This window comes from Marmota flaviventris, chromosome 5 (assembly GCF_047511675.1).
Source record: "Marmota flaviventris isolate mMarFla1 chromosome 5, mMarFla1.hap1, whole genome shotgun sequence".
Taxonomy (NCBI): Eukaryota; Metazoa; Chordata; class Mammalia; order Rodentia; family Sciuridae; genus Marmota; species Marmota flaviventris.
In genome coordinates, this window is record NC_092502.1 from 163966149 (window position 1) to 163979595 (window position 13447).

The following is a 13447-nucleotide window of genomic DNA, read 5'->3' on the forward strand; positions in this document are numbered from 1 at the left end:
ACCTTCCCACTCCAGCTGTCTTGGAATGCTAAGACCCTTTCTCACAAGAATGTGGGCACAAGGGTCACCTTGCCCGCTGGACCCCAGGGCCTCCTGGAGAATGGTTGTTGTCCACTCAGGGTGGAAAGACCTCTTACTGCCCTCCCCACTGCCTGTGGCCTCCCATGGGTGTGGGGGACCAGGGCTGGGCTCAGCTTTCCCAGAGAGGGTGGCTCCAGGAGTCGAGGCCCAGCAGAAGGCGGAGACTAGAATCTGCGGGCGTCAAGCCTCGGTGCTCGCTCTAAACCCAGCGCCTCCGCCTGCAACAGGCTCCTGAAGCAAGTGTTGCTGCTGCTGGCCAGCACTGCCTTGCGAGGCCCTCGGCGAAGGCAGGTGGGACTGCAAGGGGCACCTGAGCAAGCCTTAGTAAGACCCAGTGCTGGAGACGTGGGAATCAAACAAGAAAGCTTCTGACAGCAGACGATGTTTCAGAAATTCCACGATAACAGGTAACACCTGCTTTCTAGACAGACGCCACATCAACATTCTGGCCCAGGATAGGAGCAAGACCAGCTTTCACGGAGCACTCCGTTACCCGCCTGCTTGCCTCCCATCAAGCGAGTCTTCCTCGCGATGTGAATGGCGTCACGGAGCAAGCCAGCCTGCAGGACCTCACCTGCCGCCCTGCACCAGCAGGCTCAGCCGGGTAGGGTGCTTGGCCAGAGCATCTGCACGGTGCCCTCCAACAGGCAGCGCCTGGCCACGCAAGGCTTCCTGCCTGGAATCTCCTTCCCAACTTCTGCTACATGGGAACAGTTTTCTTGACCCGTTACATCACTCGGGTTGGAAGGTGGCCGGGCCCTCCCACCTCTGTGCCGGCTTAGGGTCAGGCCTGCTCCACTTCCCTCCTCTCAACAGCTCTGCTGAGCACCCTGCGTCTGACTGGCCAGACAGAACGGAAACAGACGCATTGAGACAGTTCTTTACAAAGAGGCCAACAGAATGTGAACTATCTTCTAAAAACAACGAAGAGAGCAGGCTGCTTGCCTCTGACACGCATTTAGATGACGAGAACAGGTCCTGGCTCTGACGAGGCACCTGTGCCCGAGCTCTGGCCTGTGCACCCCGGTGGGTTAGTGGGTTCCAGAGGGCAGCTGAGACAGACATGCCACCCAGGGTCAAATACAGGGTGAGAGCTTCTTCTTCTCTTCAAACTGCTTGTCCACTGCCAGAGACAGCGCCTGGAGGAAGCCCTCGATGGTGACGGTGGGGGCCTGCAAAGACATACAGTCGGGGTGCTGGGTGGTCCTACGCGCTGCTACGGATACCTGGCAGCAACCACCCCACCCAGTGGCAATGGGGGCTCAGTAGCCAGTGGGCTGAACAGACCCAGCACCGGCTTGTGCCCATGGCAGACGTGGACGTGACTTGCACAGGCTCTGCTGTGCCTGTGTGTGTGCCGGCGTGAACAGACCCGTCACGGCCACTGCTCCCAAGGGCTCCAGACCACCCACACTGAAGACTCAGGCCCATCCCCCTACATGGAGAGAGTCAGGAGACATTGATGCTGCCCGCTGGGGTGGACAGGGCAGGAGGGGCGGCCTGGGACTCACCTGGATGTATAGTGCATGAGCCAGGAAAGGGAGCTTCCTCAAGACCCGGCCACTCAGGCCCTCGCTCTTCCTGTGTGAGAACAACCAGGCTCAGAGGTGTCCAGCTCAGAGGAGCTTGGCTTCAGGACCAGTATCCCTCGGCACTCCAAAACCTGAGCCTGGAGGTGGTGAGGTGACCTCAAAACACAACCGTGGTCGCATGGGTGCAAGGCCCTGTTGTCAGTCCTGCTCCAAGTGGGCAGTGGCACACTGCAGGCAGGCCTGGGCCAGCCCAGTCCCCAGTGACCAGGCCATGTGGCAACGTCTGAGCTGTTCTTGTTTCAGCAAGTCTCCTTCAGTCAGCCTCAACCAGAGCCTTCCAAAGCCCTCCCCACAGGAACCCGCCTTCCAGCACCACCGCTGGCCTCTGTGCAGCCCAGGTGAGGCGGGCCTCTGCACCTGCAACCACACTCCACCGTCCCCCACCAAGGGCCATCTGGAGGACTCAGGTGGAAGTGCCTGCTGCTCCCAGGGCTCACGTGTCATAGGGCCTTGGGGAGGAGGTTGCACTCTGCATGCCTGACCTGTGTGCACACACGTCTTCCTCTGCTGCCTGGAGAGCTCACCTCCAAGCCCTCCCCACCTCCCCAGTTACTTCAGCAAATGCATTTTTCTTAGTTGCAAAACTGAGCTCAATCTGCACCTTGAAATTTCACTCAGAAGGAGGCTCAACTTGGACACGTTGTTTTCAATGAAGCCGATCATCTCTAGCTCTCGGAGAGTCAGAAGCTGCTGGCGGGGGTATATGATCTGGCACTGGGGACAGAGGTACACAGTTACACAGGGCGCAAGGCCAACGAAGGCCAAGTACAAATCAGGTCAGCCTCCAAAGAACAAGCTTCATGGAAGCTGCACAGGAAGCAGCTGCTCAATGCTCCCTGGGCCACGCCCTCGGCCACCAGCAGGTCCCCTAGTCTGTGAGTCCGCGCCCTCAGGCAGCAGTGACGCCCTTCCCCTGGGGCTGGGCCAGGAGAGCCCCTCTCTACACCAGTGCTGGGCTGCAGCCCTGTCCCCTGGCTGCACAAACATACCAAACCCTCAGGGGCAGAGTGCCCACAGTCAGGGCTTCAGTCCTTTCCAGGAGGGGTCCTGTGTTTCTGGACATGACCTGTTTAGCCAAGGACAGCCCAAGCAGTGGCACCTGAGCTCACCTTGGGACGGCTGCCTGGAGGTCATACTGCTGAGCAGCTTTACCGGCCCCAGGCACATAACCATTACCAGCAGACAGCTCCTCCCTGCACACCTGCAGGCTTGGGAGGGCTCCTTGGGCTCACTGTTTGGCCTCCCTGGGATCCCCATGGTGTCCTGCACCCTGGCTTGCTCTGCCTCCCATGAATGCGCTGGCCAGAGGCACAGGAGTCCTGAGGGAGTGGCATCCAGGGACTCCCCAGGCCTCAGGACTGGCCGAATGTCCCTGCTCTCAATCCCAGGGAAAGTTGGGACCTCTGAGCCACATCAGAGCACCCAGGCTCACGGCACAGCAGCCAGGGACCCATGGTGAGGCCAGAGGCCCCGAGGACACCAGCCTGCTCCTGGTGCCCAAGTATGATGAGCCCCTTGCAGTGAGGCCGAGCCAGAGCCTCTCCTCAGAACACACACTCCTGCAGCGGCCCTCAGAGCACACGCTCCACACAGAGGCAGGATGGGCACCCATGCCAGGACAGTGCTGACTGGGCACCTTCAGGGGGTCATGCTGGGACAGCTCTTGCCACATTCATGGGAGGCCGTGCCCTTCCTGGTGGGCACAGTAAGGCCCCTGCTCTGTGCTGTCTGGCAGGGGCTGCAGGTGGGAAAACTTGTGCCCTGCCAGTGGGCGGCAAGGCCCACTCCCAACCTCCTGCCCACCATCACCTCTGGTAACAAAAAGCAAGGATCACTCTGTTCTAAGAACAGAAGTACTGTCAGTACCTGTAACTGAGACCAACAACCCAACCTGCAAGAAGAAAGCCACAGCTTCAACTTAGAAAAGGGTCAGGCTGGCAAACACCCTCATCTAGGTTGAAACTGGTTAACTCCAGCTATTTAGTCAGGTAAAGACCAAGCCCAGGTACCTTCATCAGCTCCTCCACACAGGAGAGGTAGATCTTGAAGATGGCTGCAGCAGAGGGCGGCCCGATGTACTGCTTGATGTCAGCCCTGTCCACAAAGGCTGCGTCGATCTTCTCGGTGATGTTGGAGGTGGTCAGGATCACCACGTTGGAATGCCTGTTGTGGTGGGGGGGCAACGACCATGGTCGCCCAGTGCCCTCCCGACTGCCACACTGCATCTGGTCAACCCTGCAGGGCTGCAAAACTGAGCTCGATCTCTGGATGCCCGACACCCAGGACGCTCTCCCGGGCACTCCCAACTCGCCTCTCGCCCCTCTTGACTCAGTGAGAACCTCATTCTGGGCACCGTGCTTCCGCCATGCCTAAGGCGCCCCTGGCACCTGCCCTGGGGCCCGCCCACCCTCAGGTGCACTCAGGACAGGCAGGCCTGGCGTTGGCTCCACCCGACGCAGGACTCAGCCAGCTTTGCACCCCGAAGCACCAAGCTTTCCCACCCCAGCTTTTGTTTTGTGTTTTTAATGTTCGAAATGAAGTAAGTCCAAGTGGGAAAAGGCCAGTACTCGGCACAGAGTGCCTCTGTGGCCAAGAGACCAGCGGTGACAGGAGCCGTGAGCCCTGTCACTTCACCCTGGCTGCTCATGGTGCAGCCTGGCCCAGCATCACCTTTTGATCTGATCGATCTGGGTCAAGAGGGCGTTGACCACGCGGATAGCATCCGAGGGCTCGGCACCAGCCCTGCAGGCACTGCGTGCTGCTGTGAGACTCTCCACCTGCAGGGACAGAGTGACAGCTGGGAGGATGGCACCTAGCATCTCCTGGCAGCCAAGGGACACTGCGACAGTGGGTGGAGACTGAAGAGGCCTGCGGTGGCTGCCCAGGGCTGGGTGTGCTGGGGAGAAGTCCTGCAGCACCACGGGCCCGGGTGGCAGGCCGAGGTGGCAGCCCAGCAGGCGGGGCAGGCCTTGTGCCAGCAACAGCGAGAGGCAGCTGCCTGCGAGAGCTTACCTCGTCAATCAGCACGAACACCAGCGCCTCCTTGTCGTCAATCAGGTCCTGGATCTTCTGGAACATCCTAGTCACCAGCTTGCCACTCTGCAACCACAACCTCCCTGAGGACCGCCTGCAGCTCCCAAGCCACAGGTGCTCACGGCACCACCCACCCCAGTAGCCCAAGAGCCCAGCCTCCTGATGGTGCCCCCCAATGTAGGAGGGGCCCAGCCCCCCCCCCCCCCAACTGCTCCATTGCTCCATGAGTCAGGGCACAGGCCCTTCGTGCCGGCATGCACACTGGTCAGGGTACACTCTGCACCAGCCACACTGACCAGGGGCCCTGGGTATGGCCCTTCAAAGTTAAGGGTCACCCTCTGGGCTGCTCAGCAGCGGGCACAGTCCCCAGGAGATGCTAAGCATTTCCGCGACCTTCCAACCAGGCAGGGGGTGGCCAGGCCTATCGCCCAGCCCTGTTCCACCCAGGCACTGCCCTGCTCCCCACTGTCCTGGAGTACTGTGCTTCTCAACCATGTGGGACAGACAGCCAGACAAAGAGGACGGTCAGTACTCACTTCTGAAAACCACTTAGAGAAGAGGCTGTGGCTGTTTATTTCAATTAGCTGGCCATACCGGTACCTAAGACAGCAGGACGGAGGAGAGCTACTTCAGAACCAGCCCGGCGGCAGGCTCAATCCGGCCGCCCGCAGGGCCGGTCAGCTCAGCAGGGCTTCACAGCAGTTGGCAGGCACTAGGGACCCAGCTCCGGTACTGAGTAACCAAGGTGCCATCAGTGGTTCCGAATCAGAGCAATTTCTTCCCATAACACCACTGAATTAAATAGTAAAACTTCTCGAGGCTGGGGTTGTGGCTCAGCAGCAGAGCGCTTGCCTAGCATGTGTGAGGCCCTGGGTTCAATCCTCGTACCACATAAAAGTAACTAAACAAACATAATCAAGGTCTCAGATTCATCCACAACTAAAAGCATTTTAAAAATTCTCAATTTAAACTACTCATAATTTACATTTCCACATTCAAAAAGAACCACCACCACCACACAGCAAACGGGTGGAGTGTGGGGAGACTGGCTGGTCAAATGCTGGTCCAACGCTGGTCCTCCCACCCACCCTAGCAGTGCGGCCGTCCTCCTCCCAACAGAACCTGGCCAGGGCTGCTGGAGGCCTGGCACGCACCGCACCACCCACACCTGGCCACTGTCTCGCACTGAGGCTTCCCTTGGGGCAGCGGGACAGCCAGCACACACTCAGCTCCTGACCCACAGCGGGCAGCAGTCCCCAGCTCCCTCCCTGGCTTCCCCGCCCCAAGTCCACAGAAGAGTTATTTCCAAGGGCATCACTGGCTCCCTGTAAAGAGAAGCAGATGCTTACCCTGTATATGAGGAAGAGCAAAGGCACCCTAACAAAACAGACTGTCCCTAACAAGCTGGCCACGAGACGTTCTGACCATGGAGTGCAGGAAGCCTGTCAAGACACCTGCCATTTAGGCATGGCTCAGGGGCCACACACGTGCTTCCTGGCCTCCCGGGCAGAGGAGCTGCTTCCTACAGTGGCTCTCCTCTCTGCTTTAGGAAGCTGCCCTTGGAGTTCGGTTCTTAAAACACTGATCTGTTTCAATCCCTGAAAACAAGGGCCAGCTGCCACTCCTGACAGGAAGAGGTGCAACCCACCGGCCTCTAATGCCTAAGGAGGCCGAACACGAGAAAGACAGACAAGGCCAGCGCAGCCCGCCTGGCCGGGAGTGGAGGGCAGTGACCCCAGGACCCAGGGAACAGGGACAGGAGGCCAGAGCAGCCCCCCTGGCAGGAGTGGAGGGTGGTGACCTCAGGACTCAGGGAGCAGGGACAGGAGGCCAGCACAGCCCCCCTGGCCGGGAGTGGAGGGTGGTGACCTCAGGACTCAGGGAGCAGGGACAGGAGGCCAGCGTAGCCCACCTGGCCAGGAGTGGAGGGAGGTGACCCTGAGACCTGGGGAGCAGGGATAGGAGGCCAGCACAGCCTGCCTGGCCGGGAGTGGAGGGAGGTGACCCTGGGACCTGGGGAGCAGGGACAGGAGGCCAGCACAGCCCCCCTGGCCGGGAGTGAGGGCGGTGACCTTGGGACCTGGGGAGCAGGGACAGGAGGCCAGAGCAGCCCACCTGGCAGGAGTGGAGGGTGGTGACCCTGGGACCTGGGGAGCAGGGACAGGAGGATAGCACAGCCCCCCTGGCCGGGAGTGAGGGCGGTGACCTTGGGACCCAAGGAGCAGGGACAGGAGGCCAGAGCAGCTGCCTGGCAGGAGTGGAGGGCGGTGACCCCGGGACCTGGGGAGCAGAGATGGGAAGCACCCGCACTCACAGGCCTGGAAGGAACTAAGACAGAGCATGCACCTTGCTGAGCTGAGGAGACAAAGGACAAGGGTCAGCGGTCAGGGGTCAGAGGTGGGAAGCAGGCTGTAGGGTACAGTTCCCGGGAAGGAGACGAGGACATAAATCCCCATAAAGTGGCGTGGGGTCCCCAGTCCCTGCTGGATAGAGGCACGGGAGCAGGAGAGCCTGTGACGCTGGGAACCGAGTTCAAGGGCCGTGAAGAGTGACCCACGCCTGGCACTACAGAGCCCGGCACTGGCTCCTTCTGCAAGGCTGGCCCCGGTCACAAGCAGCTGAAGAAACCAGAACAAGGTTGGTGACTAGGAAGGAGCCAAGTCTGGAGGATTCTGCTAGGAGCCCAGGGCTCAGGGGGCAGCAGCAGCGTGGCCACCAGAAGAGGGCAGCTGCAGTGCCGACACAGAGCTGATGCCCACAGTGGGTAGGACAGCGAGCAGAAGTTGTGCACTGGCCAGGAGAGCAACAGGACAGAGAGAGCACAGGACAGGCACACAAGCCACCGATGAGCTCTTCAGGGAGGAACACCAGTAGACAGGAAGCCGGAGAGACAGTCGGGGGGTCAAAGGAGTCGCAGCACAGCAACCGCCATGTTTAGCATCCCAGCCAAGGACGCCAGGTGGGGGCAGGGGACTGTGAGAAGAACAAGTATCACTTCCAAACAGGGCAAAGACCCCAGCTGACACAGTCCAAGAGGAGGGGTCCCAGGGACTGCGACACTGTCTCTGGCAAAGAATGGACAGACAGACAGAAGTCAACAGGACTGCGGAGCAGGGGTGCCAGCCCCACGGCTCTGCCCAGAGCACCTGGCCGGCCTGTGGGTGGGCAGGACTGCCGGGCACAGAGCAGGAACCGCCCTGAAGAAGAGGAGCCTATTACTCACATGATGAAATTGAAATTAAAGTATGAAGCCCGGCGTTGAAGCCACGCCCGTAACCTAGCAGCTCGGGAGGCCGAGGCAGGGGACAGTACACCCGTGGCCACTCCGCGCAATGGTGGAGTGCCTTGGGTCCAGTGCCCAGTGTGGCAAGTTCCCACCCAGGAGACCCCGCCCGCAGGCCCCACGCCTGCTAGGCCCCAGGCCTGGTTACCTGCTCGACAGTCTGATGGTGAGCTTCTGGGCCAGGGCCTTGCACAGGGACGTCTTCCCAGTTCCTGGAGGCCCTGTAACAGCCAAGCAGACGTCCTAAGCCAGCAGGGCACAAGTCGCTCATGACAACAGGGGCAGTTACCGCCAAGGGCACCCTGCTGCCGCGAACCTGCGTCCCCGATGAGGCCTGTGAGCAGCTCCTCTGTGGAGGCCGCCTCTGTGCCAGGCTGGTCCACGGGTGCCCTCCACACCCAGGCACACCCTTCTCAGGCCTCTGCTCCCTCTGCCAACAGCGCCACTCTCTGCCCCAAACAAGCCTTCCCTCCAGAGGTCCATGTCCTCAGTGTCAGGCGACGTGAGTGACACCGCAGCCAGGACCTGCCCTTCCCCTGTCCCCTGCACCTCGCAGAGGAGCTCTGAGGGGACGGGGAGACAGAGCGTGGCCAGGACCTGCCCTTCCCCTGTCCCCTGCACCACACAGAGGAGCTCTGAGGGGGACAGGAAGACAGAGCGTGGCCAGGACCTGCCCTTCCCCTGTCCCCTGCACCACACAGAGGAGCTCTGAGGGGACGGGGAGACAGAGCGTGGCCAGGACCTGCCCTTCCCCTGTCCCCTGCACCATGCAGAGGAGCTCTGAGGGGGACAGGGAGACAGCGTGGCCAGGACCTGCCCTTCCCTGTCCCCTGCACCACACAGAGGAGCTCTGAGGGGACGGGGAGACACAGCGTGGCCAGGACCTGCTCCTCCCCTGTCCCCTGCACCACACAGAGGAGCTCTGAGGGGACGGGGAGACACAGCGTGGCCAGGACCTGCTCCTCCCCTGTTTCCTGCACCGCACAGAGGAGCTCTGAGGGGACGGGAAACCAACCCAACCTTGGGGTGGAGGTCTGCCCACCTATCAGTCTGTGATTGCCACAGAGCCCGCGAAGTGGCACCCGGCAGAAGGCCCACTACTGCCCTGTTGGAGGTGCCTGCCAACTGGCTCCCTGGCCCTCTAGGGCAGCATGGGTGTCCACTGGTTAAGGGTGCTCAGAGGCTGTGGATGCCTCACGGTCTTCACCGGCACAAGGAGGCTGAGCACTGAGCCTGCACCTCACTATGACTTGGCCTCAGCCACTTTGTCCTCTTCTACCTAGGACATCGGGAAGAAAACAAACTCCCGAGGTGTTCTCCTAAGACCTGACACAATGTCTTACACACACGGCCTTTTAGTCTAGGCCCACTACGTGCAGCTCCCAGAACACCGCCGAGAGAGACCAGGCGGCTCGTCCCAAGAGCTGTAGTCAGCTGGGGGACAAGGGTCAATCATACGCCAAGGACAGAGGCTGGGGCTGGGGCTCAGTGGCAGAGCACTTACTTGCCTCGCACGTGTGAGGCACTGGGTTCAAAGCGCCACATAAAAATAAATAAAATAGAGGTCTTCAAAACCCAAAATACCAAGAACGGGAGCTGGGAGCCCCGTTCAGACAAGGACAGGACGGGGGTGGGCAGGAACGCCAGCGTGGGGAGGTGGCTGGGGCGTGCTTGCCAGCAGGTGTGGACGTGGCTTACCGTGCAGCAGCACCACACGGTTCCAGGTGATGAGGTTGCTGTCCACGTTCTTGTCTGAGAACAGCAAGGTCGTCGTCACGTAATCCAGGAGCTGGTGCGAGAGGGTGCAGATGAGGCTCCCCACCAAGCACACCCAAGCAAGGGCTGGGACAGCAGCCACCTGGCTGGACACCGTTCCCAACATGCAGCAGCCACCTGGCTCTCCCGATAGGAGGAGCCACGAGGTAGGGTGGTCGTGGCTGTACACGCTACGGACAAATACCCGCTGTCACTTAAAATGCCGCAGAGAACAAACTGTGCAGGGTCACCAGCCAACAGGCCTCCCTCCAGTGATGGGCAGGGCCCACAGGCATGTGCAGGGTCAGGTGAGCCCCTAGCGTGCCCCCTGGGAGACCACACAGGCCCTGGTCTGCGCCTGCCCCCCTCCAGCCACTTCCTTCCCCTCTCCTCCTCAGGGAGCTGCCTGGAGATCAGCTCTGTGCTTTTAGGGCAGTGCTGGAGCAAGGAGCCCCAGTGCCTCTCGAGCTGATGGCTCAGGGACTGCAGGTGGCAGTCGCGCCTCCTCCAAGGAGGCGACTTACGTGCGACTTGACCTCCACGTCGTACACCAGGCTGTCCCAGAGCCCATGGAACTCAGCTGTGAGACAGAAGCAAGCGGGAGTTAGGAAGACCACCCCGGCCTGTCGGGCTGGCCCAAGCCCGCGGCCCTCCAGGCCTTCTCCCGGGGCAGGCCAGGGTGCCAGCAGGCCGGGCAGCGTCCACACTTTCCCTCAAAGCCCAACCTTTCTTGGGTTAAAGATCCAAAACAAGCGCCAGTCAGATGGCTTTTGCCAGGTGACTGGAAGGAGAAGAACGTGTCCCCCGTCTCGCTATCATCCCCCTCTTCTTTAACGTGCGCTCTCCCCACAAACAGGGTGCCGCTGGGAAGCCAACCCTGAGCTCCACCTCTGGAGTCCACAGCAGAGCACGCAGAGGGTAGAAGGAGCTCTCAGAGGGGAGACCAGCTGGGCAGGGAAGAGCAGGACAGGGTACCCTGAGGACAAGGCAGACACATGGGGAGTGCCACATCCTTGTGTGTAACTGCTGGAGCATGAACATGCTACATCCCTCAAAGGCCACGCTGAAGGCTTGATCCTCAGCTGGGTGCCACCAGGGGGTGGTGGGGCCTTTAAGACATGGGCCCAGGGGGAGGTGTGCTGGGGAAGGGGACTGTGGGCCCTGGGTCTCCTGCTGTCTTTTTAGCTAGCCGTGGAGCGAGTGGCTGCTCTGCCACACCTTGCCAGCTGTGGCATGTTGCCGCACCCCAGCCCCCAGGTAAGGGGCCACCTGTCATGGCCTGAGCCCAAGACCTGAGCCCAACATACTCTGTCTCTTGCAAGTTCACTGTTTCAGGTATTAATTGCAGTAACAGGAAGCCAACACAGCGCCACGCTCTGCACTTCAAAGGAGATGAGATTTCCTACAGTTCTACAAAACTGACGAACGGACCTCAGTGAACTGGCTCAGCGAGTCCCGCAGGCCACCCTGCCACCTGGCCCCTCAGCCCCAGCCCCCTGGCCTGTACCTGCAGGCAGCACCCAGTGGTTTGCTGCGATGATATTTTCTGTCTCCTCCTCCAGGTTCTCGCTGCTGGGGCCGTCTTCATTAAGCTGGAAGATGTGGAGCGTGACCGCACAGGCACTCAAGTCAATGGGCTGTGGGGGGAGAGCCGGTCAGTCCCGAGGCCGGCCACACACAGGAAGGCCGAGGTCCTCGGTCGACAGCACAGTGCGATGAAAGCCCCTACTCAGGGTGGGTGGAGAGCTGTGGCCTTACTTCAGGTCTAGGGTAAATCCATTCCTCCCCTTTGGGCTGGGTCATGTATCAACTTTGCTGTCCTGTTTTTTAATCACTGCCAAGTGACACAAGCCCTTGAGGAAAGCGCTCGCGTCTCAACCCAGCGAAGCCGCACTCTCGGACACGCCGGGCCAGGCTCAGCCCTTGCATGTGGGGCTTGCTGTCCTCTTGCCAGCAAGTTTCCTCTTGACTGTCCTCCAGCTAGGAAAGGTCGAATGATTTCTCGCAGGATTGGATGAGGATGCTGAGCCACTAACACCAGCCTAGCAGCCGAGTGCGGAGGTCCTCGTCACGCGCACAGTTCTAGTGCCAAGCCCTCTTTAAAGGCAAGAGTTGCACAGTGCCGAGCAGGGCTGTCTCCTTAGGGATGCGTTTCTGGTTCTACTGATAACAGGACTGCCCAGTTTGCACCGCACCCACAAAAAGCTTACACATGTGGGAGCACATGACCTTGGAAAGATGCTGGGTATGGCAGCTGTTGAGCAGGCCCCCCCCCCCCCGCCCCAGCCTACAGCCTCTACACCTCCTGGGGTCCTGACGCCTTCACCCAGCACCTAAACCCAAGGCTCACCAGGACAGCCCACTGGCCTGCAGTACAGCATCCCAGTGCTTCGATTCCCATCTGGGCCCCACTGCACCCACAGCCTCCTGACACCAGGCCATGTCCTGCCCCAGCACCCGGTTCCAGGAGAGACAGTCAGAACCAACAGATAAGCAAGTGAAACGCTATCAACAGCAACAGAGATTCATGACACCAATCCTGTATCTGGCTGAGGGTTAACTGCTCCTGACACTGTGGACCAGTAAGTTACCTGGGGGTCTTTAGCCTTCAGCTCTGTGTCAACTATGGACACAGACTGCACATTTCTGGTCAGAAAAGGTTCATCAAACTCGGTCCACGTGTAGTCACCAAACACGATGTTGTGCCTGTTGAGCAGCTTCCGGACGCTCAGCTTAATGTCTTCTTTCTTTGCAGTGCTGGGAAAACACACAGCACACAACAGATCTGAGCCACAAGGGCATTCTTAAAATTTCAAAAACAGACTGCTCAGAAAAAAGCCATTAGTCAAGAACTGGCTGGGGGTGGCCTGCCTGGGGATCAACTCCAGGGCCACCCCCAGCCTACAGCTCCACTGCAGCTATGTGACCTCAGGAAGCCACCCTCAGTTCCCCACTGGACAAAGGGGGTGATACCAGGAGGCCTTGCCATACAGTTACCTTGAAGATCAGCAGTGCCAGAGGAAGGCCAGAACGGGTGAGCACTTACACAGGGTGGCCATTGCTTGTTCTGGCACAGCAAGAGCCTCACACCTGTGGCTGAGGTGCTCGGCCAGCTCCGGGCTCCCCTCAGCCCACCATGCCACCATCCACGTCCTCCCCAGGCTTCCCCTCTCCTGCAGCCTAGCCTCTGCACCTGCCTGGCACTGCCCCAGCACACTGAGGAACCTGCTGGAGGTAGTGGGGTGCAGGTACAGGGGTCCTGGTACCTGGCCCACTGGAGTCCTGTGCAGGTACTGAAGGGTTCCAGCCCCGCCCCTGGAGGCCCCGCACAGGTAGGATTTCGGCCCCTGTCCCTGGAGTCCCCCACCCCTGGAGTCCCATGCAGGTACTCTGGGTCTCGGCACCCCGCCCCAGGGTCACCTGCAGGTACTGGGGGTCCCGGCCCCCGCCCGGGGGCGCCCTGCAGGTACTAGAGGATCCCGGCTCCCATTCCCCGAGGTCCCCTGTCCCTGGAGTCCCGTGCAGGTACTCGGGGTCCCGGCCCCCGCCCTGGCCGCACACCTGCCGCCGCGCTGCAGCACCTCCACGTGCACGGCGGGCGCCTCGGCCACGCAGGGCAGCGCCTGCTTCAGGTCGCCCACCGCCTCGTCCATTCCCCGCGCCGCTTCGAATCTGCCGCGCGCTGAGCGCCGCTCCCTGACCC

The 13447-nt window shown here is 60.6% G+C and overlaps 1 protein-coding gene across 1 annotated transcript; it reads right to left on the reverse strand.

Moving 5' to 3' along the window:
* Positions 1-947: 947 nt before the first annotated feature.
* Trip13 (thyroid hormone receptor interactor 13) lies at positions 948-13442 on the reverse strand. The gene is made up of 13 exons (XM_027943930.3): positions 13306-13442; positions 12336-12501; positions 11252-11381; positions 10269-10324; positions 9688-9778; positions 8138-8210; positions 5243-5306; positions 4686-4772; positions 4344-4450; positions 3683-3836; positions 2275-2387; positions 1593-1662; positions 948-1253 (listed from the first exon to the last, which is right to left on the reverse strand). Exons 1-13 carry the CDS (start codon positions 13395-13397, stop codon positions 1158-1160), a joined length of 1299 nt encoding a protein of 432 aa, XP_027799731.2. The 5' UTR covers positions 13398-13442; the 3' UTR covers positions 948-1157.
* Between the last annotated feature and the right edge of the window lie 5 nt (positions 13443-13447).

What these genes read in the sequence shown, in the direction of transcription:
- Trip13 (XM_027943930.3), bottom strand. Translation starts at nt 13,397, where the DNA reads ATGGACGAGGCGGTGGGCGACCTGAAGCAGGCGCTGCCCTGCGTGGCC. An exon ending in TGAAGGCTAAAGACCCCCAG is followed by an intron (nt 11,382 to 12,335) that starts GTAACTTACTGG and finishes CTCCCCCCACAG; the next exon opens with CCCATTGACTTGAGTGCCTG. An exon ending in ACGTGGAGGTCAAGTCGCAC is followed by an intron (nt 9,779 to 10,268) that starts GTAAGTCGCCTC and finishes CTCTCGCACCAG; the next exon opens with CTCCTGGATTACGTGACGAC.